Genomic DNA, 24604 nt, shown 5'->3' with positions numbered 1-24604 from the left:
GTGAGAAAAGCAGGAAGCAAGTCTAAAAGAGATTTTTCCAGGTGCTAAAGAAAAATTTGTGTCCTAGTTAAGTTCTAGCTTCAGACAAAGGAAACCTTGGCATAGTATTCTCAAGGAGAGGTGGGAAAGATCTACCACAAGGTTCTAGACAAGTTATTAACCCATCGAGAAGCACAGAGAAAGCATTAGAAAACTAGGCGATCTATATTGAAATAAAGCTCTGTTGGCTTTACATAGCTATAATTATTAAAAGCACTGTAAAAATGACAGAGAATTCACCGCTGTACCAACACAGCAAATTTGCACGTTTTTCTTTCACACAACTTTCAGTGTATGAATAAGTGTTTTCTCCCTGGATTGTTTCAGTGCGATTTAGAGCTTTGGCAGACTGGGATCCAGATCATCCCGGGTCAGAGAACTGGAAGCCTTTCATGGCAGAAGGAATTACTATAGTATTTCACATGCAGTATTATCAGATAACTGCAACGCAAGATATTCTTCCTTACTTTCCTTACTCACCAAAAAAGTTGAGCCCTGCCTGGGCTGAAGCAGCCAAGCCCAAAGCTACAAATAACAAAACAATTCCTCCCCTTAGGAACCGCAAGCAGGTCATGCATAGCTTCAGACTTAGTTTTGGAAGGGACACTTCCTTCAGCTGTAGAGCACAAGACATTCTAACTGAAAACACGTTACCACACGTGCTTCCTTCAAGTAAGGTCATGATTAAAACTCTCCACCCAGAAAAATTACTTAGCGTTTTTCAAGAACAAAGGCCAAGTATTCCCCATTTTTTTCCAAAATATTTGATATCCTTCATTTTTGTCCTGACATTCAGGTAAACAGGACCAGCAAATGTCAAAGATCAAAGTTATTCCAGAATATCAGCCAATCAAATTTTTTGCCCCTAGAAATCAAGAAGTGCAATTATGTTAAAACAGCTTGTTGAAGAAACAGATTTATAAGCTACATAATAGGTAAAAATCTCTATTTAAACATCCTTAGATCTATCCCTGAGAGCAACCTAAAAAAAAAAAAAGTCCACATTCTATTCAAATTCAGAGTTTTAAGATAACTGACAGATGCTGCATGCTCGCTACCCATCCCCTGTAGAATTTCTCAGGTTTCCCCTTCTCACAGCAACAAGCACAATTCCATACCGAGACAGAAGAACTAGCAGGATTACTCAACCAGTATCATCAATGACAGCAGGAAGCCATGCATCCAACCCCGGATCTACTGGGTCAGCCTGATGCTGCAAACTGCTCTTCAGGCAGCAGGCTGAAGTGGGCTGTTGTTTCTTTCGAGGAGCTTTGAAACACTGACTTGAGTGGCCCAACTCCTACGCTCATCACACACAAAGCAAAAAGCTAGGTGGAGAAAGGCCATTCTGATACACTCCTCTTGTCTCTACAAGGGCCGGGGAGGAAGGAGCAAATTCAACCGCTTCATGTTTCTTAGACTGAGTCAAAAGAACAAAATCACAGCTGTAAAGGTGCGAAACCAAAATTTTTCGTATAATTATAATGCTGCACCGGAGAGATATGCTTCAAATAGAGACATTTAAACACTTCACAGAGGGTCGATGTGATACACAAGAACTTGGATACATGTGTACACACCATACCACAGCATAGACAGGCAACTTCCCCAGCTCAGCACCATGTATAGTATGTTGTAAGATGACTGAGTAGGAAAGTAATGTTCACGTAAACATGAATAGCACTGTTTTCAATGGACATCAAATGGTTAAAATATTCTGCTGTCTGCATGAAGGGGAAAACTGAGAAAATACATTGCTATTTATTTTTATGTAGGCATCTCACTGATAAAAGCCATTGCCAAATGTGAATTTGCAAACCTGTGTAGTATGTGCATGAGAAATATTAATGGCAGTACAGGACTAACTCCAGCAGAACTGAGCAGCATGTAGCCATCCAGTATTTCAACAGAAGTTGGCAGTAAATGTTTCATCTCTGTGGTGTCCTGAATAGGCTCTACGCTGCTCCTCAAAATACTTAATGACTTCAGATCTCAGACTCTTCATTTAAGAGACACTTCCCATAATGTTCGCAGAGAAAACTATAAATTATTCAGTAGAAACAGCAATCCCATTTTCTGATTTGAGTAGAAGGAAAGGACTACCACGCTAGCACTATTTCTTAATTATTTTTAATAGGAATGTCAAATAAGAGTGAACCTTATTTTTCCGTTAGAGGTCACAAAGAATTTTGGTTTCTTAGGAATACCAATACTCTGTGGTCCAGAACAATTCTTTGTCCTGTTACTTGCAGGTTTTGCTGCTCTAATATTACCTCTTTCTCTGTAATTAGAATACAAATTAAAGATTGACAGTGGAACAGTACATTACTGGACCAATACTAGAGAATAAAGAGCTATCACTGAAACACAGAGAAACAGGGGGGAAAAAAAATTTACTTTGCCTCGTCCAGGCTGAAAAAGAAGTTTAAAGAGCTAAATTCAGAATTCCTACATGTAAGCTGTATGTCTGTTAGTGTATGTATGTGTATTAGCTACATGGGTAACATAGGTACATGGCAGTTTCAGGACAAGGCAATATTAAGCAAAAACATCCAATCCAGTAATTTTCTAGAGCTGAAGTCTGTGGACTCAGTGCAGTAAGACAGAAATCTCTGAATACAGTGCAAGTCAGACACCAGTTAAAAATCATCCACCTCTTAAATCCTTCCTAGTACTTATTCAGCAGGTAGAGAATTGATTACTTCTCTAAGAGGCAATAATTTCACAAATGCTGGATCTGGACAAGAAAATTCTTTCCTGCAGTTTCTCAACAAGCTGCAAAAAAGCCAGTTGCTGGAACTGGAATAAATAAAAAAGCTGGCAGAAATATAGAAAAAAATTTTCATGTGTCTGTGCCAAAATGAAGCCCTGGAAAGGGTGCTTCTCCTCTAACTTAAACAGAGGGTGCCTAATTGTCATTGGCACCAATTTGGCTTTCTAATATAGCTAAGAAATCTCCACGTCCCTGAACACACTTCAATATCAAACCACAAAACATCTCCATTTTTTATACACGGATCTGTCTGAAGCACCAAGCCAGACAAACTTGGTTTCTGCTAATGGGTTGATCTCACATCCTTCTGAAATCCTTGTGCACAGTAAAATTTCAAGAACTGAGAGCAAGAAATATGGGTATTTACAGCAATTATAAATCACATGCGCTAGAGGAGCTTGCTGAGACCACGCATGTTCATTCATTTAGTAACCTTTTATAGCTGTTAGCTCAGAAAGATAGGAGACTCCACAGGTTCACCAAGAATAAACATCTATCTTTTAATTCTACCAATAACTATGTAAGCCCAAATATAGGATGTGTAAGCACAGAAATATAGAAAACATTTCAGGAATGTCAGTTCTTGACACTGGTTATTTTTCACACAACAAATATTTAGGAAAGTTAGAATTTCCTTAGAAATCTGATAATATATAATTAACTATTCACTGCTATTTCTGTCAGATATTCTGTATTAAAAATTTGAAGTTTTGGCTTATCAATGTCTATGTCACAAGGAATGGGTATAATGAAAAATTTAGCTTAGAAAGGACCCCTAGAGGTCATTTAATTCCACCTCCTACTTAACCTACTTGGCTGACTTCAATGTCATGTCTTGTTGCTCAGAACATTTTTCAGTAAAATTTTGAAAATTTTGACAAAGACCCTGCAACCTCTCTGGTTGCAACCTCTCCAGCACCTCACTGCTGTCACTGTGACAGAAGTTTTGCTTCAGTCCAACTAAATAATTCTGGAGAGCCTATGCTCATTTGCACAAGGTCTATTCCTTTTGTTCATACCATTTTGGCTTTTACTCTCTGTAAACAGAAAAGCCCCCACAATACATATTTACCAGAAATAAACTGACCACATGACATTTTAATGAATTTTCACACAGAGTATCTTTAAGTACCTTTTTGAATTCTCCTGTCCTTTGATATTCACACAGCATCATATCAAAGAAAATTGGGATTGTGGCTTTTCGTAGCTCGACTTCTGGAATAAGAGTCATTTCCAAGATGGGTCCAACCATCCCCGGAATAAAGCAAATTTTATTCTGGCCTGAAACAGAAACACAAAATGGGTATTTGAGACAAAAAAAATAAATTTTTTTAGGAAAACATTCAGGACATGCAGTCACCTAAAGCAATGTTTTCAACCATCCATGTTGGTAAAGTCCTACAACTTTGTCACTCATCTCCATTCCTTCTCAAAAGCTGAAGCATGTTAATGGATACAGTCTCATTCTAAGATGCCAGAATTCAGCACCAGAAATAAGCAAGTATCCCGGCTGAGTTGGCATTTTCAGTCAACATTTCAGTTTTTCAGCTTTTGACATCTTCTAAATACTCAGAGTAGAAAATAGAAAACCCCAAGAATCCCCCAAATTCTATCAGTAGGGAGCACCACACAGTAATGCCACATGGTGTAACCTTTCTAGGTGATGAAGGAGAAAAACATTACTTGCTTTCATTTCTAAATAACATAAAACATTACACCCAGTAAATCAAACCAACCAATGCATCAAGCATTGCAACCAATGATAGAAACACTATCTACACAACACAACCCCTGAAATCACAAAAAATTATCTTGTAGCAGAACTGTTACATCAGCTGCCAGTGAACACCCAAATCTGCAAAAAACTCAACCAGGTCCAAGATCATCTTCAAATGCTGCTTGTTTCTTGGGGAATAAAAACATTTGATATGTGAGGCAGACCACCAGCAGAATCCAATGCCCTTCTTAAGAATATCAATACTGCCTAAAACTTGCAAGGAGATACAAATATTCTCATAAACAAAAATACAACTAGACTTGTTCCAAAACTAAAAAGTGTTCCGATTCTGATTTTCCTCTCATATGGCTGACATACTAATGTAACTCAAAGGATCGGTAAGAGAACATGGCTGTACAACAAATGTAAAAACATTTGGGAATTTTAATCCAAACAGATTCCAAATCTGAGCCTACTAATCTCTGGAACTGTAGATTCAGACCCAGCAGTAACCTTCTCAGGGAAAATTTATCTGGTTCTCAAATTCAGCAAAATAAGGTTTCTGAAATCTTGTGACTTCAGCCATCTTCCAAATCTGAGAGAAGGCTGTGAGTTCTCTCAGAAATAAAAATATAGGCCGTAGTCAAGCAGTATCTCATTTCAATTCCAAGCTTAATCACAGGAGTGAAAACACATCTTAAGTTCAAATAGCAGAAATATTTACAAAAGCACTTCATGTCAGATATTTTTCAATGAGACAAGCAATACACTATGGATTCGGCTGCAATTAAGTTCATTTGCCTACTCACCAAGTTTGTACCACATGTCACGGATAGCAAAGCCAATTAAACATCTCATATCTCCATATCTAGAAAAAAAATATAAAAGGTATTTTTATCATTACCTTTATCATCAATTGACTACAAAATTAAAGACATAAGCTAAAGTATACATTTTTGCTTACTTGTTCTGGATTTTGTTGTATTTTGCATGCGAAAAGTTTTCTAGCTGTAGTGAATCTTGGGTAATAAAAGCCACAGCCAAATGAAAATAGTTGTTCCACAGCTGTAAAATTGAATATAAGGAAATTATAATAATTTTGAGAAAAGCAGGAATAACATTAAACTATGCATAATGCTGAATAATTTATGAAACCAAACGATGCAAGCAATATGAGATTTTTGTATTATGCAAAGATGTACATCATTAGTATTATGCAATTAGCAGAAAAGCAAGAAAGATGAATTTTAATAACCACTACTACACATTTGCTCTTAATAACACAGCAGCTGAATAAATATTGCTAAAAAAAGATTCATATGAGATTCATTAGCTAACAACGTTAAACCATGAACCATAGCAGGACGAGTGAAATACATTACGTGCCGGCAAATCTTAACAACTTGGAGCTAAAGTCATCCAGTGCAATTACACTGGATTTGAGAACTACTTCAAAAGGCATCTGCTGTCTTCTCTTTGGATCCTAATTCAACAATGTTTTGTGTGAAATTCCAATATATTTTGTTAAGAGCTCTCTATATGAAACAAGGACAAAATACATCCCTAAATAACTACTAATAGTACTGAGTCATGTACTTGAACATAAGTATAACCCTTAGATTTCCAGTGCACAACCCTTCGTTTCTGAAAGCAAAATTACTTGTTCTCCAGACAATCAAAATGAAGTACTGCTCTCACATGCTAGAGATGGAAAGGGAAAAAAGAAACTTCACTGGGAAATATGAATTCAAGGAAGTAAATACTATTTTCAAAAGCTTTGAAGCGGTCAGCAATGGCTTTAGACCCTTCTTTTAAAAACGTAGCTGCATCTAAAAACATGCGTGGTAGGTATCAGTGAGACAGTAAAAAGGCAATGGTAAATGTATGCAGTGGTAATTTAAAGGATGGAAACAAAACATATGCCACTACTACAAAGCTCTTAATTTCATATGGTGAAATACAACCCTAGGTTGGAAACCCACACAAAATAGCCTAGAAATAAAACGTTTCATCAAAAACTTCAGTGACCTCTGTCCTTTATAACCTGGAAAACTCCCTTGTGCATAAAAATGCAGGAAAAATAGATACCAACACACAAAACTACACACAAAAATACAGACATTTCCTGTAATAAATAAAACTCTCAAGCATCCTCTATAAAATGAAGAGGATCCTGCATTTAATTTATTCCTCCCTTCGAGGCCCAACTACAGCTCTCCTGAGCAGACTTGCTTATTTAAAAGCCCTTAGGAGGGCTGTTTCTGTCTTTAAGTATTTACAGTCCAGAGAGCAGAGTTATCCCTGGTGCAGACACACAGACTCAAGGAGCATTTCACTGGAGACAGTTATTAATCTGTTACATATTACGCCACGCAAAGATGCTCTGAATTCACCCAAACCAATCACAGCCTTATTAATATCTACATTTGAATATGAGTACTAATAAGGCAGCAGCTTCTTTTTTCCCCTTAATATAAACATTTAAATTATGTTTCTATCTAATTTTTGACAGTACACTAATAGTACATACTAATTTGGAGCCTTTTTCCTCAGGATAAATGTTATTTATGCCCTGAAAGGCCTGGTTTCCACCCTTATCAAAGATTTTAAAAGATTAATTTGACCAATTTAGAGTTTTCAGTCCCTCGAGAAGCTGTAATTACACCAGTAAAATGGAAAATTTTTCAAATCGTTCTAGATTATAGGGAGAAAATTGAAGCCTTATTACTACAGTTAATGGTGTGTTTATTCACTTAGTAACTCCAGGTTCAATCCCACCTTTGTCAGAGACACACCCTAAAGACTCAATATCCTTAATTATAAAACACATTTCCTTTTGTCCTCAGAGTACCCTATGATGGCTGAAAAAATGCGATCCTTTGCATTTCAATAGTGTATTCAAGTTACGGACTTGCAAGCTTTTAAGTACCAAAACTACCTTTAAAACCCTGTGAGGCAAAGTAGTCTCTCAAAAGTAAAAAATGGCAAAAGCCAATAGAAACACATTTAAAAAAAAACCAAACCAAAACAAAAGACACCCACTTGTGAGACCTGTTGTGTTTTCTCTTAAGCCCACAATAGCGTTCCAAGAAGTTTTGCATTGGAACATCCAGCTATCCAGCATGTGGTAGGGCTGGAGTGAAGTAGCACAGGGACAGGAGAGGACCAGAGCTCCCGTGCTCCCATTTGTGTGGTACTTGCGCTTCGCTGCTTGTTGACGTGAACTCCAGCGCCGAGTTGTCAGCTGGGGACAGGGTGCACTGGGAGCCAGAGCCGAGAAGCGACCCTTCTCTGTAAGGAGTTATCCATTATTCATCGCAAACTCCCACGGAGAGGCAGCGCCTGACAGCAACAGCACAGGCTGCCTTCGTGCGGGGTAACACTTCACAACTCGGCGACTGAATCGGCTGAGCATGGTGTTAACCGCTCACACCGAGAGGGCTCAGATCTGCCAGTAGCCCTCTGTGTAAGGGCTAAGGGAACTGAAAAGAAGAGGATCTCTCATTCCATTTTTTTTTCAGAAAACACGAGGTGCCTTCCCCATAGAAAATGTGACAGCTGCCATACTGGAACATGGGGAAGTAATTTAGCAAGACATTTCTAGCCATCTCACAAAGAGGGGGGGCTCTGGATGATTTTTCAGCATAACTACCAAAAGTAACCACTACTGCCTCCTCCTTCCTACTCACCTCTGAAGCCAATGCCTCTCCTGCACTCACGCCTACCTTTTAGCTACTGTTTTCTCTACAGACATCTTTGCTCAATCATTGTTGATAATGTAGGAGAAAGATGAAGTCTTTGGAAGACTTTTGAATTTCTGACAAATTGTTGCAGATGCTAAACGTACCCTCTAGCATTTCATAAACCAGACAATATTACAGTTTCGTTTAATTTTTTTTTTCCCCTTGAAATATTATGGTGAAAGCAGGCTCTGCCCCTTGAGCCCAGCAGACATAATGCATTTCAGATAGATAATGGGTTCATTACTTTGATTTTGCAAAGAAATGGCACTCTCGAATTTTCTGCATGTACGCATAATTGCAAACTACATGTAGTTACCACAGCTATCGAGCTAGGTTCGCTAGAACTAACTTCTTTGAACCTTTGGATAACATTTATAAGAAAGGATCCATTGATTTCCAGGATATATGAGACTGAGAACAGTATGTGATGATTCTACCTCAGTAACGTTTTCTTTTACACACTGACTTCTTTGTCACTTAAAACTAAGTAATTTAAAAGAAACAACAATTTTTTCATATTTTTGTGAGCCTTTTCAATACAAACAATTTTAAACAATGAATAGCAACTTGTGTTTTAAATAAATGCCTTAACTGGATCAACCACAGATACTGAAATTCAGTCACAAAGATAGCACTCACGGCTGCATCATGCAGCCCTAAAATTCTGAACCAACTTCAATGAAGATTATTCTGCATTGTCTTTTAGAATATCACACTAGAAAAATACAAATTGCTAAAGAGAGGCTAAGCAGAACATGAAGACTAAAGTTCAGAGTAACTCACCAACTGATCAACATTAAAAATTAAACCAAGAATTGCATTTTGTTTAAGTGGAGTCTTAACAAATAAAATTTTCAGAGCTATAACTCATCCATAAATTCTGGAAGTTCCAAGCACAATATTTAGGGCTTATTCCTCTGATATGCAGACTAGTTCATGACAGGTGTAGTGTTTTCTTTGAGGTGGAGGCGAGAGTATTAAGCATCTCAAAATCAAGAATTGTGAAAATCATTTGGGACTTCAGCCAAAATTTCTTTGCATTGGTTATGCACTTCAAAAGGACAGAACAAAGGTAGAAAATTTTCAAGTTAATTAAAAGAAGTTTACAGAAGCTTTGAAGTAACACAGCACGTCGTATAAACCAACAAAAGTTTGTTTTACTCATTTTTAGTCTTTAAACATTTTTGTGTCCTAATCCCATTCTCTCCGTGGTTTTGTCATATGCTTCTTGCTTAATGATGCCACTTAAGAAAAATACTTGCAAATAGCTTTTACTCCAGACATCTCTACCATTCCTATGTTGGAAAATATATCAAACTTCTGAAATAAGGCACTCCCCAACCCAGTAAAAACTAGTTTTATGTATGCCAAAATTTTCCAGAATTTCTAGCCTGTGTATTTCTTTCCATTCTGAGCAATGAGTTCAAAGTCCAAAGACTTTTGCAGATGAGCATAAAAAAATCAATTACTTAGCATAGGTCACTCTAGGAAGACCCAGCTATAATGTTGGTAGAAGGATCAAAGATGAATTTTAAACTCTGAAGTTTGATAACATTCAAATGCATAACAAGATATACAATATATAAAAATATAACATTTCTAAGGTTGCTGGCGTAGTTAACACAGCTAGCTAAACTTTCTAATGGTTGCATCATCTATTAACTTCTGCATCAGCCATCTCCTAGGGTATTCTATGATGTCTATCACCACCATACATGCATTTTTGCACAATATAGTGCGTATTTTTCCCTGTGTATTTGTAATGCAGTGATGCTTTTGATTTTTGAGTTTCTAACCGAAGACTTAAAAAGTAAGTTGTGCAGTTCCATTTGTGATGCTAAAACACATTTCATTACTTCTGAGTTACTAATGGTGCCAATGCATGCAAGATAGGAAAAATATGAAAAATAAGCATTTTATTGTAAATCAGACTGATGTTAGAATGGAATGCGGACTATGCCTTCTATAATAAAATTCTGTGGCAGGAATATAGATGATTAATATGAAATTATAATTGCTATGACAGTACAGATTTAGAAATATAATCCTTTCTAATGCCCTGTAAAAATACTGCTAGCAGAGGGGAAGAGTAGGAAGGAACAGGAATCAATAGCACTGTATTTTCCAAAATACAAACTCTTATGATAGCTATGCCTGACCACAACAAAATGGTTTCTGTTTGTTCCCTCTTCCCTGTCCCTAATATGTCAGAAGCTGCCATCTCCAATCAGAAACATTATAAAAGGAATATTGCACAAAAAAAAGGTCATTTCAATGAGTTAAGTGGCATTAAGGGTGGCAATGGATGCTGACTGCATTACAGTGCTGATGTGTTCTGTCGCTGAGTGGAAATAGTACACAGACCAAGACTTCCAAAACCAAAGCTGACAGAGCCATGAGCTGACGGTAAGAGAGTGAAAATACTGTTCTCCTGGACAAGGATAATGCCTAGGTAATGACATCAGCTACGAACCAAAACAAAAATGTCATACGAGGTCTAAATAGGTTCTATAAAGGTAACTGTGCACACTGGAAAATTTAACTGAAATTAATTTCTGTTTAAACACTTCATTTTTCTGTTGATGGAAGACTGGCTTATGTTTCATTCAAACTAAATAAAATTGCTAGTTCTGCATTCATAAAAACAAGGAAACTTTTAAGACATATCTGGTAAACAGAAAAGATACTTAATTATTGTATTTCTGTATAGCAACAAAGAAAATGTTAATTCGTATTTGAACTTGCTTTTTTATTTCATACCTATATCTCTATATCCATATGGACAGATAATATTCTGCTTCAAAATTGAATTACTGTTAAATATTTCCTTAATTATAATCCTTGTGAGTCAAATAAATAGGGGTAAAGGTATTTAGACTGCATATGGAAGCCACAGTATCCCCTGATTAATCACCCTTAGTTAACACCCTGGGCGCTACCCTTGAGGTATGCGTATAATAGTTTCTCTTGAAACACAGAAGTGTTCAGTCAAATGAAGTTAGCATTTTTTGATTCAATAAGATGGTACAATTACCACAAAGGTAAAAGAGAAGTTTACTGATAAGTCCCAGAATTTTCCTATTAACCACAAATGAAATCTACTTCTCAGACGTTTATTGAGGATACCATGAATGTCTATATTGCATAAGTACAGACCACACACAGTTTTTGTTATAATTAAACCTAAGAAACCAGGGTGACTTTCGGGGAACTTTTTTCCCCAAATATATTCTACAATTTTTACTATTTTTGTCTGTGTGTTAAGTCTCTTCTGAAGAACCCATCTCAACTCATACATTCTAAATCCAGAATTTACACATCATTACAGTCTGTTCTGCTATCCTGCAGACGCCCAGCTGCAAAGCAGTGATTTGGACAGGCTGTCTGATCTCCGCATTTGAAATTAGCAAATCCTTAAAAAATTGTTACTTGATACAGAACAGCAAAAAAGCCAACATTGCAATCTCCTTTAAAATTGTATGTTGAACACATCTGAAGCCACCTGTAACAGCTGTATTTCCAAACCCCCTCCCCTGCCAAAAAAACCAAACACCAAAGCCAAACCACAACCAGAGACACAAATCCTCTTACAACCATGTAGCATGATCCTGACTAGTGAGCACCAATATGCGGCAAGTAGCATGGATACTGCCTGGCTAATGAGACAGCTCTGCAATCAATTAAGATAATCCTTATTAATATTATTTAAAAATAACTATAATATTGAGAGCAAACAAAAAAAAATAAGAGGGAAAAGAGAAAATATAAGCAATTTACAATCATACAGAAAAGACTTTATTGACACAAAATGCAACAAAGTCTAAGAAAAAACTAAACACCATTAAAACTTATATTGTCACGGCCTTCAGAAAAAAGGTCCTAAACAATACCACACTTCTTTCCTTTTCTGCCCAAACCACAAAATGAGCAAAAAAAAAAAAAGCAATTTTGCTTTGGAAACAAGAAAAAGGCCAGGAACATTTTTCCTCCATTAAACAAGCTTCAGTAGAGTAGCAAAGATATCTTTATTGCTTTTGTCTAGATTTAAAATACCCTTTTTTAGTTGCTCAATTACTTCACAGTCTACTTGTTTTGTTTGGTCAGATTGTTTGCTATATATTGTCACGTAATCACTCAGCCAAGTGGAAAATCCTCAGACCTACCTGACTGTGCTTTAAATGGCCTTTTAAATTTATTTTTTTCTATTAAGACTTTTCTTCAACTATTTGTTAATAATCAGATTTGAAACCACCATCCTATAAACATGTGCTGGGTTTGGCTGGGATAGAGTTAATTTTCTTCACAGTAGCTGGTATGGGGCTGTGTTTTGGATTTGTGCTGGAAACAGCACTGATAACCCAGGGATGGTTTTGTTCCTGCTGGGCAGGGCTCACACCGGGCCAAGGCCTTTTCTGCCTCTCACCCCACCCCACCAGCAAGCGGTACAAGATGTTGTGGGGGGGGGAAACGGCTGGGACAGCTGAGCCCAACTGACCCCAGGGGTATCCCACACCAGTAGTTACTTAAAGATGTAACTATTTTTTTTAGGTCTTCACCAATATGCATCTCTATTTTCCCCATCCCAATATATTCTATTTCCATAGCTTAAATTTCCCTTAATCAGGAATATTAAAATAGTTGCCTCTGATTTAGCTTCCAAATTCTTGAGACATTGTTCTTGCTGCATAAGCTCAGTAATGGTCTGAACTTTACTCATTCCTTTTTCTTTCAAAACAGAAAATGAACAGCCCACATACCCCAACAGGAGACTGGATTGCCTGAAGGCTGCTGCATACTCAATAACTGACCCTTGAATAAACAGTTCTTGTTCTGGGCTTTTTTTTGTTTTTTAATGAAAAATCCATTTGTTGCACAGAAACTCTATATGCAATAATTTACTAAAGTTTTTAGATCTGTAGTAGTCACTTATGTAACACAGGCACACAGCACCTTTCAAAAGTTAGATTAAATTTAGATGCACAACACCTATTCATATCAAGTGAAACAGCTGGACATTATTTGTAAAACACATCAAATATGCTCACTAAAATCTCCGTCAGGCTTGGCAATAGCAGAAGCACATTTCAAGATCATATTTTATTTCCTAGAATTTGAAAAAAAGAGCCCAATGTAAAAACTTGAGGTTAAGTTGCACTCCATGGTATGCAATTGTCTCAATTCTGGTTTCAGGAAGCATATCCTACAGTTCCTGTAATCAATTCCTGGCCCTCGGTTGACAGCTGTAAGGGAACCCACTGGTGTGTACTGTGGCTCTCTTTCCTGCCTACTCGGCTCCTCCTGTTGCAGGCGCAGGGACCTGACCAAAATGCACCCGAGGTTAGGAACGCATGGCGGGCTGCCCTTCCTCCATCAGGCTGACTATGGAAATGAACAGGCCATGTGGTTATCGGGCTCTAGCTCTTAACAAAACAGAGAGTTATGCCACTTCCAAATTTTCTCCCAGATCAAAATAACAAAAGTAAGGTGGGTTTGTACAAATTCATCATTTTTCTACATGCATACAGATAAAAACAGAAACAGCTGCACAGAGAGATTCCAAACTGGTGGGAAGTTTTGAATGCATCTCAATGTCGTTGAGCTTCCATCAATTTTCCCCTGCTGATACTTTTTTTTGCGCTGTAGCATTTATTACCGAATAGTTTGAAGTGAGTACTAAAGAAATAACATACCAGCATTTCTTTCTACCTGCAGACTTACTGTATGGTTTTTGGCAATGACTACACTCCCTGTGGAACATGAATGTATCGCTTATTTTCATTAAAGCAAAGGTTTCTCTCAAACTCCTAAATTTCTTTTAAACACAGACACCTCAAAGAAATCCCCAAGATTTGCTCGCCTTTGAAGGAAACTGCATCTGAAAGTTTTGCTTTAGTTTCTCATCACTATTGTGTATCCAAAAAACCTAACAGTGAAGCAATGGATAAATAATAATGGAAGTAAGCTTGGTTCAGAGGGATTTTTTTACAAAGCAGCTGCCAAAGCAGAAGCTCCTTTATGATATTAGCCTGTTTGTACCTTAATTGATAAAATAAGAGCAAACAAGCACTGCAAGAGCTCCACAAAGCATCACTTGTTTGTTTATTAACTAAAAAGACTCCAAAACAACTGAGGAAAACCAAATATTAAATCTAAAAAGAACAATAGCCCCAGAGGCTGAAACTGTAAAGTGACCTTTTTCATAAAGTTTCTCATTTACTTTGAGTTAACCGCTGCTCATGTTTGTTTAATGCCAGAATATATACTGATTGAAAAAAAAAAAAATACTGTCTCTCTCTCCTGTCATTTGCTCATTTTCTAGTGATGCAGAAGAATTTTCTTGGACTACAGCAAATGACTTCGGTATCCATGCTATTAGAGAACAATTTAAGTAAGTGCAATCCACATGAAAAATTACACTTCCAAGGCCAAACTTTCCACAGCCAGAAAGGACAGGACAGAGAAGCATGGATTTATATTGCAGAGTAGGAAGATGTAACCTATGATATCAAAAGACAAAGTTTTTATTAGAAAAATTAGTTGAAGTTAGTCCTCCTTCCACCCCTTACTAGTTGTTCCTGCCCATTATGACCCAGTGCCTTAGAGCATTTTAAGAAAATTTTTAACTTCAAATATAGTATAGTATGTTTAGGGAAGACACAGACTATTCTCTTACCATAAAAGGCTCTAGAATAGTTAGGCAAAATTCTTGTTAGAAATTATTTGGATAAAGTTGATCCTCAGAAAATGAAGAATCATAGAACGGTTTGCGTTGGAAGAGACCTTAAAGATCATCTAGTTCCAACCCCCCTGCCATGGGCCAGGACGCCTTCCACTAGACCAGACTGCTCAAAGCCCCATCCAACCTGACCTAGCCCCATTCAACCTAGCTAGTTGAACAAAGATTAGGTAAAGACATGTAAGTCTACCTGCATCTGGTAACAGGCATTGGTCATACCAAGAAGATCCACTAAAGGACATCTCAAGTTTCTCATTTCAATTAATAACATTTTTAGCTTTAAGTGCTTCTCTATATTCAAATTTTCAGGACCGAGACACCAATACCCAAACAGTTTTTAGGATAGTAAGCCTAACCATTCACATGCAGTAGAGTAGAATCACTTAAATCAGATTGCGAGGTGCAACATCAACCATAAAACATAAACCGCAAGAAATCAAGAAGGCAGAGCCCTGAACTTTCTCTGAACTTCATGGTTAGGGTCAATAAATTATTATCAGATTAGATTAGATTAGAAGAGATTAGATTTTTGCAATCAAGAAGCATTTTTGAATTTAAAACATTTACTCTTAACTACAGTTAATATAAAGAGTGAAATAGAATCATTTTTCATAATATACTTTGTTAGTGGTTTTTCTATCTATAGAACACACCATAATCAGGCAGCATGTAGTGATAAATCCTGATTCTAAAACTGTATTTACGTTTTAATAACAATTTAATGAATGTAAAAAGTACAGACATTTTCATTTTTTTCTAAAGCAAGCCAAACATATGGTAAAATGCATGACCAATCAGTTAAGTTGTAAAGAATTGAGCAAACTAAAAAAAAAAAGCCCTAATTTTAAGTTATTTCAGAAAGAACTATTAAAAAAGGAAAATAAATAAATAAATAAATAAGGACTTATCAGGGAAGACTACAAGTTAAAAATAAAAATAAATTCTAAGTGCTGAATACTCTAGGAATCAAAGTTAAGCTCCTTCTGCCCTACATACACAGGAGTGACATTGTAACAGCTACGTGCGTTACATCAAAGATTGCCTTTCTGAATACACTTGGCTGGCTAAGAAAAAAAAGTTTTCTGCTTGCCAGTTCTGAGAGAATCACCGTACAAAATACTCTGTTTAGGTGCCTTATCATAAATAATCATGGTACGATTTTCATGTCATATCAAAGATGGCCTAATCCTGCCAAACTCAAATCAGCAGTCATTTTGAAACTAATATAAAGTACCAGAAGGAGCTCTGACAGACCAGAATGATCACACCTGCACATACTTCCCCGACTCAGGTAAAAATCCTAAACACTTACTTGGACTTCAAAATTCATGTTCTCCAGAAATTTCTGGTTCATTGTCTCTGCAAATTTGTTGATGGCTCTCAAGAACACCCTAAAAAAGAAAAGCAGTAATACAGATGAATGTAACCTCTGGGAATCTATTCCAGCCATATGTGGTATTGATGGAAAGATATTTGAACACTGAACACCCTAGAAGAAGCAAAGTTCACACCTATATGAACACAGCAGATGACGTTCTGTGCAATGGGATGTTATTTATAGTCTGTTATACATAAAGAAAAAAATAAGCACACGATTGTCAAGAAGTTTATCTCCACTGAAAAATTCAGACAATATAACTTCCTCTGCTGCACACTGCATCGCATTCTTGAGAAAACACAGACAGCAATTCTTTCAAACACAATTTTACCTTCTATGTGACAAAACTGAATCATTTACAAGAGCGTTATTGCCTCCTCCTCATGGGTTTGACAGCTAAAAGTGTTCCTTGTACTTAGATTATGAGTTAGGAGCTGCCACTGCATTTCCCCAATTAAAAGATATTATGTGCAGCTTTTTGGTTTTCTCACAGTTGGTGAGGGGAGAATGACACCTCTGCCCATCCTCCTCTCAGGTCGATTATAAAAACACATTCAAAGTTAAGTTAATATACAGTTATTTCTTCCAGGAGGAAGAGCATGAACATTATCCCTCTAGCTTGAAAAGTGGCACCTACTGATGCTTGTTATTAATGCAGCAAGATAAAGTCACATTTCTAAAGCTAATTTCTTTGTCTAACTTTCCAGCACAGTATGTTCGTAAACTAAAAGTCAATTGTATCTCTAAATATTTATAAAGTTTATTTAAATAATTCAGTTTCATTCAATTTACAGTTTTGAAAACAAGCAATCCATTTTCCTCTGCTTCATAGGTAAAATTTTTAAGTTTTAAGTTGAAATATTTCTATGGAAAACACTGCAAGGGCAGACATACTGCAACCTGAAAGCGGTAAACCCAAGTTAAATAGAATCCTAACTGTCCAAATACAATGACTGACTGCCAATTAGCTATTACCAGTCGGGAAAAAGATCTAATAGTTATAACAGACAAGTCCATAAAAAACCCACCCTCTTAGTAGTGTCTAGTAGCATAAGAAAAAGCAATAATTCAATAATTAGAATTATTAGCAGAAGATTAAGAGACCACAAGATATCCATATGTTACTCTCAAAGGAATGGTGCACCCTTGTGTTGTATTCTGTGTGGTGTTCTGGTCTCCCATCTCAAGATAAACAAATACAAGAAGTAAAAAAAAGAGAAGAAAATGAGCAAATAAATGTGACAAAGAACTGACCAAACACATTTACTGGATTGTGCCTGAGACACGGTTTCTTTAGTCAGGGGATACTACATGACTGAGGAGGGATATGGTAGAATCTACAAAATCAAAAGCACCATGGAGATGAGCAACTTAGTCTTCACTGTTTCTCATACAAGCATTGGAGAACACTGAAAAAAATCAGAATGTGCATTCAAAATAAGCAAAAAGAGGGAGCTTTTATGCTAATCTTGCTCAGCTATGCAACTCATTTCTACAGGATGCTGTGAATGCCTGAATTTCATGCTGGCTCAAAAGGGATTAGACACATCAAAGACAAAAATGAGGGGAGGACACTACTGCATGTTGTTGGTCACTGGAGACTGGGAGAACACAGCAGGCAGTGTTACTGTTTCCCAGCTCCTGTTATACTGTTCCCTAGGCAGCCGTTTGTGAGCCACTGTGAGAAACAGAAGAGTCAGTGAAATGAATTTTAGTCTCACCACCACCCAAAAAAAAAAAAAAAAAATTCAGGTTCTTAATGATGGAGGTAAAGCAAAAGGTCAGCTTTTGGCAGGCTTATGACAGGGAATCCTATTTAACCACTAAGCAATAGTCCAAAGCAGCACACTGCTTCATTAGGGCAACACCTTGGCTGGCTGGATTGAAACCCTTTGTTATGGTTTTCCATGAGGATAAAAACTGCAAACACCTAAAGAATATTTTCTTTCCAAGCACATAACATCACCAAATTGCCCTATGTATCCACTGCAATTTCAGCCTATGTTGCTCTGAACAGACTATTGTACTTTCTTTTCAGCCTTCTATGTGATCAACTCCTATTCTGGAAAATGTGATTTCCTCCACAAGCTGCCCCACACTACCCACAAGAAAATAAACACATTCTTCCCTAACGCTTCACTTGCACGGGTACATTTATCTACAAAACTGCCTGATGCCTGACACAAACAGTTTAAGACTTTGCAAAAAAAAAAAAAAAACCAAAAAAACCAACCCCACACAGCTAGGCAGAATCACAGACACCCACATGTTATTCTGTCTGTCATCAACCCCATTACTCTTCCAAGTAGGAGTTTTGGGTCAAGACCTTTTTAGCATCATGTCTTTTCTGTAGAACTACATTGCTCTCAATTCTCCTTTGATTTACAAAGTATATATCTTGCCAACTCACAACGTAATCGAGTTCTTCAGCTCCAGCTGCTCAGAATGGCATTTCCCTTCACTCAAAGTCTTTTGTAGGGGGGACTTTTATTGCCCAACTTCTGTGTATTTACACACTACTCCAGCACCTATGATGAAACATGTCACCTAAATATCCTGTTTGGGCAGTATCAGGTATGACGCTGATAATGTGTCTTACATTAAAAAAACCCATACTTTTACGTACTTCATCTTTTAGTGCAGAAATATCACGCAAGATACGGTAGAAATAATAACAAACACATGAAATTTCTTAGTCCAAATCTATTTGGACATACTTCTTGTATGTCATATTTTAAAATTTTTGTGAAGAGCTTGTGGTTTAATGTTAGCCATACATAAGAAGTCCCAAGGACACAAGAGAAATAATGAGGTAGTTAATTTTCAGTAAATATTACTGATAATAATAAAAATAGTTGCAGGACTCTATAGAATATAATTATAACTAAGCTGTCTTCTGTGAATATCCCTTTCATTCTCAAAGGTATTTTTATCTGACATACTGGAATGCCACATTTGCAGGAAGCACACAATACATCCGTGCTGTCAAGTTCCCAATATTTTCATGCATTTGTATTTTGCCTAAAGGGTGTATCTATTTCTGTCATCGGAAGTCACTCAGGCAGTAGGTTCGAATTCTATTCCTGGCTCCTGCCAATGCCATGCTGTCCTACCTCAGTGATTTCACTTCTATATGCCTCAGTCTCCCCTTTGACCAAAAAGGTGTATTCATTAAGTAGCCACAAGGTACAAAGCTAAACAAATAATTATAAAACACTTTGAGATTTTGATGAAAATAAGAGAAAATATAACTTTAGTTATTGCCGAGAGCATATTCCTGTTTAAAGAACTAAACGTTTCTCCAAGAGGAGAGAGTTAAAGTCATCTGATTGGAGAAGTCATAATTCCTTACGTAGTTATCCATAATATCAATTATCAATTATAACTGACATAATGGAGAAGATGGAGCTAGAAAAGAGATGGTAAAAAAATGTATCCCAGAACAGCTCAGAGAAACACAGCAGGTACTGTCTGACTTCACAAATAGTTACTGAGAAATATTACTGAAAGGGATTATCTTGTCACAGTGTAACATAACTTAATTTCCCTTGCTTCTATAACAGATCAATGGAGTTTACCTTTTCTCTGAACTTGTAGATCGCTGCTCAGTTTTGCTTTGCAAGTTTAGACTGATCTAGACCGACCAAAGGACAGGATCTTGATTTCTCATACAGAGGATGTCATTAGGTGTTTTCTTCTGTTTAACCTTCTAGACACATTTTCCCTTAATCTTAATCATCACACAGGAGTACAAGTATGTTCTTTCAGGTGTTTAATTATGATAACTATTCCACAGTTACTTAATATGGAATTAATTTCCCATCAGTTTAAATAATTGTGATCTAAATTTGTTGAAATTCCTTTACCCACAATAATGACCATATTTCCTGAGTTTATTGGGATTGATGCTTCTAATGTACAGTTCATACCAATCTCTTGGGCCTGAAGATCTATGAATGGTCTTGAACGGCCAAATTCTCTGGGCTTGATCTTGGTATAAACCTTGCCTAAGGTAAGGTTTTAGCTTAGGACAGCAACAGAATACTGCTCTCTCTCCTTTACCTTTCTAAATTTTCTGCTGCTTCTGCTTTGCTTTATTGTATTGTCACAGAAATTTCTTTCAAATTTTGGCTTGAAAGAAAGCTGAAAGCATAGAACCCTGTGCAACTGTACACAGTTTCAAATACTTAGAGGAATGTTCTTAATAGGGATAGAACAGAACTGTAAGTAATATATATAAAAATAATAGAAGAGAGACAAAGCTTAAAATGTATAAGTCATGCTAAGATAAAAATCTGATTTCAGACTGATTCCTCCTCAACCAAAATAAAACAGAGGGGCTGAGATGGAGCAAAGAAGCAATTTTGTATTCATAAACACCACGTAGGATTTCAAGGCTATTCCTTACAAGATGATGACTGTCTATTTAACAGAAAATAGGTCTGCACATTGTCCTTCCTTTTGAAGTGCAAATAGGTGATAAACCCAAAATATAGTTCTGGAACTCCAAGTTATTTTTAGCAAACACATTAGAATTAGCGCATCAGCTCCTTGCAACATAAAACAGAGATGATTACAGTAAAAAACCCAAACCAAACAAAAAAAAAAAAACTCCAAAAAACTTAAATTGGCATTGCCTATTCTTAGGTGGCTTTGCAAAAGCCGGCCTTTTTCTGCACCTAGTTTCAGACACAGAACACTTCTGGGTCCACAAAATTATTTTGGGAAAGATGCCTAAATCAAGTACAGAATTAATTATAAACCTTCCCAAAATCATGAACTGACCTTTCCTCACACATGAATTCTTTTAAAGCAGTGGTCCAACAGCAGTGAGATGCTCTTCAATGTCATTTCAAGTTCACAAGACTAAAATTTGGGAGTTCACTGCTTCAACTTTGAGATGAGTAATCCAGATACTGAGGCAAAAGCTAAATTAATTCACTTAGGCATTTATGAGCACCAAATCAAACTTATGTTTGCTGTGCCTTCTAAAGCTGTGATTACACTGATGTAATGACAGGTGGAAAAAATTAATCAAGTACAAACTTCTACTGATAATCAGACACAGAAAAATAGAAATAAGAAGAGACTTAGCAAAGTGGGTCCGACCCAATGCTAAATGCTGACCACTGTCAGTTACTGAAAGAGTGAGCAACAATTACAAACTAAACCTGGAAGATATAAAATACGCAGAAGAGAGACCAGACAAGCAGTGTGACAGGAGAGATTAAAAATACACATTTACTACTTCAGTGACCAAAACAGAGCAGCAGGAGAAAGCCAGAGAAAACAGATGAAAAGATAATAACAAAAATCTTTACAAAGCAACAGCAGAAATTACCTCCTAGTAATGTGGCAAGCTATCATTGATTTAGAAATGGAAGGCAATGCAAGATGGAAACACTATTTAAAAACCTTGTAGCTATGTGAAACCTAGTTATTAAGAGCACAACAACGGCAACACTTAGGAGGAAGCAATCCACTTCCATGGTAACTGGAAAAATATGGCCAGTGGTGCAAAGAAAGTAGTATAATTTAATCATATTTCTCCCCTGTATCAACTCAGTATCACTACAGACCGAAGAGTAATTTTTTGTACCATTCATATTGAATTCTAATGATAAAGCAATTGTCATTTTCCTAAATTAGTTTTCAATGTATGGCCAGAGAGTCTACCCAAATAGCATGGTCAGAAGATAACTGCTTGAAAATAACTTCTACCCAGCTTCTCTTGTCTCAGTTATAAGTTGTTTGTTATGTACAATTCATTTTCTTTATTAGTGTTATTTGAAAATTTACCTTGAATAGCTATGCCAAGCACACAAAAATAATACATGCTATAATGCATCAGAGTTAATTTGACACAGTACAAAAGCAACACCTAAAGACAGGAATGAGCAATTGCTTTGATGCCATTCAACCGAAGTTTCCATTTGAGATCTCCTGACTTTGCCAACAGTCTCTTTGTATAAAGCTTTTCCTTCAGCACCTACCTAAAGCATGTTCTAAAGACTGCTTATCTCCCATTTAGGAATCAAAATACATATTCAAAACTGTACATTGGGTAAACATTTATGCCAAACTCTTGAAAATGAGTGCTTTAAGAAACTTCATAGCTTAAAAACACTAAGCGTACAAAAAGCTGTCATACTGGACTCTGATATAAGTAACTTGGTTTGAAAGGTATTTTCAGTAATTCTCCTTACATTGTGAGTATTTTCTCAAAAAGCACATGAAGTCTTTGGTGCTAGATCAAGTCTAGGAATAAGATACAAAGTCAAAACCCAGTTAGTATATATGAATGTAAGGACTTAACATGGTTATATTAGGATGTCATACACTAATAAAAAAATCTCATGGCCTTCACTTTTGAAGGAAGTTTGAATTGATATTGTGAAATTATTTCTCCATTCTAGCACTGACTTTTGTTTTTCACCTGTTGACACTAATTTACCCTTACTGTAATATTTGTACATTTAGACTTCATTTCTAGATATCCAATGGGGCAGAGGTGATACATTGCTAAACATATCTTCATGGATGCTTCTAGGGCCTATTTGTATAAATACTTCTATTATTTCACAAGTTAAAGAATTAAAATTGGAGAATTACATGAATCTAATTCATAACGCTGTAGGTAACGCTATCTCATTTTTGTTTATTTTTTTTTTAAGTAGCTCTGTACTTTATTCATAATCTCCCCATGAAACTTTAAAGATAAAATGTAGTATTTGGGCTTGGCTTTTTCTTTTCCCCTGTTACATAAGCTTTCTGTATCTGAAATCCCTCCTCTATACCTGCATTATATTTTAACATAGCACATGCACTTCTGATATTTCAGATATTCCTGTTGAAAACATTTCACAAGTGAATACCTTTTGTCTAGAATACATAATTTCTTTACTTTTAGAGAAGCCTAGCTTATTCTGAAGCTAAAAATATTATCTGTAATTACAGGTACTACACATCCGCTTCTTGTCTAATTGGTGCTCACTTGAGCTTACTACTTTACAGCCAAAACTGTATCAATACAGAAGCTGCATTGAATCAGCACATTATGACTTAAAAAAAGAACATTACGCAGCAAATGCATAATACACCAGCAGGGTTATTATGTGATGTTGTTGTTTAAAATATGAAAATAACCATTCAAAATTATGTTAATTATGAGTAAAATAATATATATTTCATTTCCTGAAAATCTCTTTCAGATATGAAGTGCTGGCCAAAGTTACTCATCAGAAAGGGGTACACAAAGATTGCTCAATAGCATTTACAACACCTGATGAAAATCATCAATACTGAAGTTGTATTTTCAGTCTTTTCTGTAGCGACATATTTAGAATAGCTTATGTGGTAATCTCTTCATTTTTTTACTCATTTGCACGTAGGTTCTACAGAGTGGAAAATACCACTTATTGTCTTAAACCCCAAATCTTTTACTAAAATTAAAATACCTGAAAACATACAAAAAATATTTTATAACAGGCCACACAGCGCAGAACCTTAGAGATTTCTAAATGCACGTCAAAGCTGTATCTGGAAAAATAACCATTTACCTTACTGACCTCCTGAAAACATAAAAACTAACAAGTTGTTTTTCTGTGTTGAGTTGTTCTCTCCACAGAAGACTTCATTTTTAGATCAGGAGACCTCACAATCTAGAAGCAGGAGCATTCCAGCAATCGATACCAAGAAAGATGAGATACTGTGCAGTAGGAGTGGGAAAGGGATCTCTCCCAGCATGTTTTCTCTCTGCATTTTAGATAAAAGACTAAAGGACTGCAGTCAAAACATAATAGGCATCCGTTGTGTACCACAACCGCAATATGCAATAGCCTGTCTTGCTGAGCAGATGATCTGCTGCAGTCACCACACAATTAAGCGTTTAGATTCTTGGTAAGCAGATAATTCCACACCATGGGTAACAACGAGCAACATGGGGAGCTAGTGCAGAATAAGCATCTTGTAGTATTTGGTGCTAGAAAGATGCAAGTGATTGAAAAGTAGGGTTACATCAGGCACAACCAGACTCAAACACCTACAGATGGAAGAGATGTTCTCTGCTAGGCTTATAACTGACATCAAAGCCTTAAATGACTCAGTCAGACATATCAGCCACAGCTGGAAGTGTAACTCTCCATGGAAGTAAATTTACAACCCACAGTGAAACAACTGCCTCTTCTCTTTATCTGCCTTATTCCATTTTCCCAGGACT

General features: G+C 36.6%; 1 protein-coding gene across 1 annotated transcript in view; it reads right to left on the bottom strand.

Moving 5' to 3' along the window:
- The window catches only part of DOCK2 (dedicator of cytokinesis 2), a 194826-nt gene that overhangs the window by 40055 nt on the left and 130167 nt on the right, over positions 1-24604 (bottom strand). Inside the window, exons 30-33 of the mRNA XM_035889022.1 lie at positions 16321-16399; positions 5494-5594; positions 5339-5397; positions 3945-4093 (exon numbers count right to left, since the gene is read on the bottom strand). Of these exons, the coding sequence (XP_035744915.1) occupies positions 3945-4093; positions 5339-5397; positions 5494-5594; positions 16321-16399 (388 nt within the window). The remainder of the gene's footprint in view (positions 1-3944; positions 4094-5338; positions 5398-5493; positions 5595-16320; positions 16400-24604) is intronic.

Source organism: Egretta garzetta, unplaced genomic scaffold (genome assembly GCF_000687185.1).
Source record: "Egretta garzetta isolate BGI_Z169 unplaced genomic scaffold, ASM68718v1 scaffold60, whole genome shotgun sequence".
NCBI lineage: Eukaryota > Metazoa > Chordata > Aves > Pelecaniformes > Ardeidae > Egretta > Egretta garzetta.
Note: the sequence above shows the minus strand (reverse complement) of the source record. Positions and strands in the feature narration are given on the sequence as shown.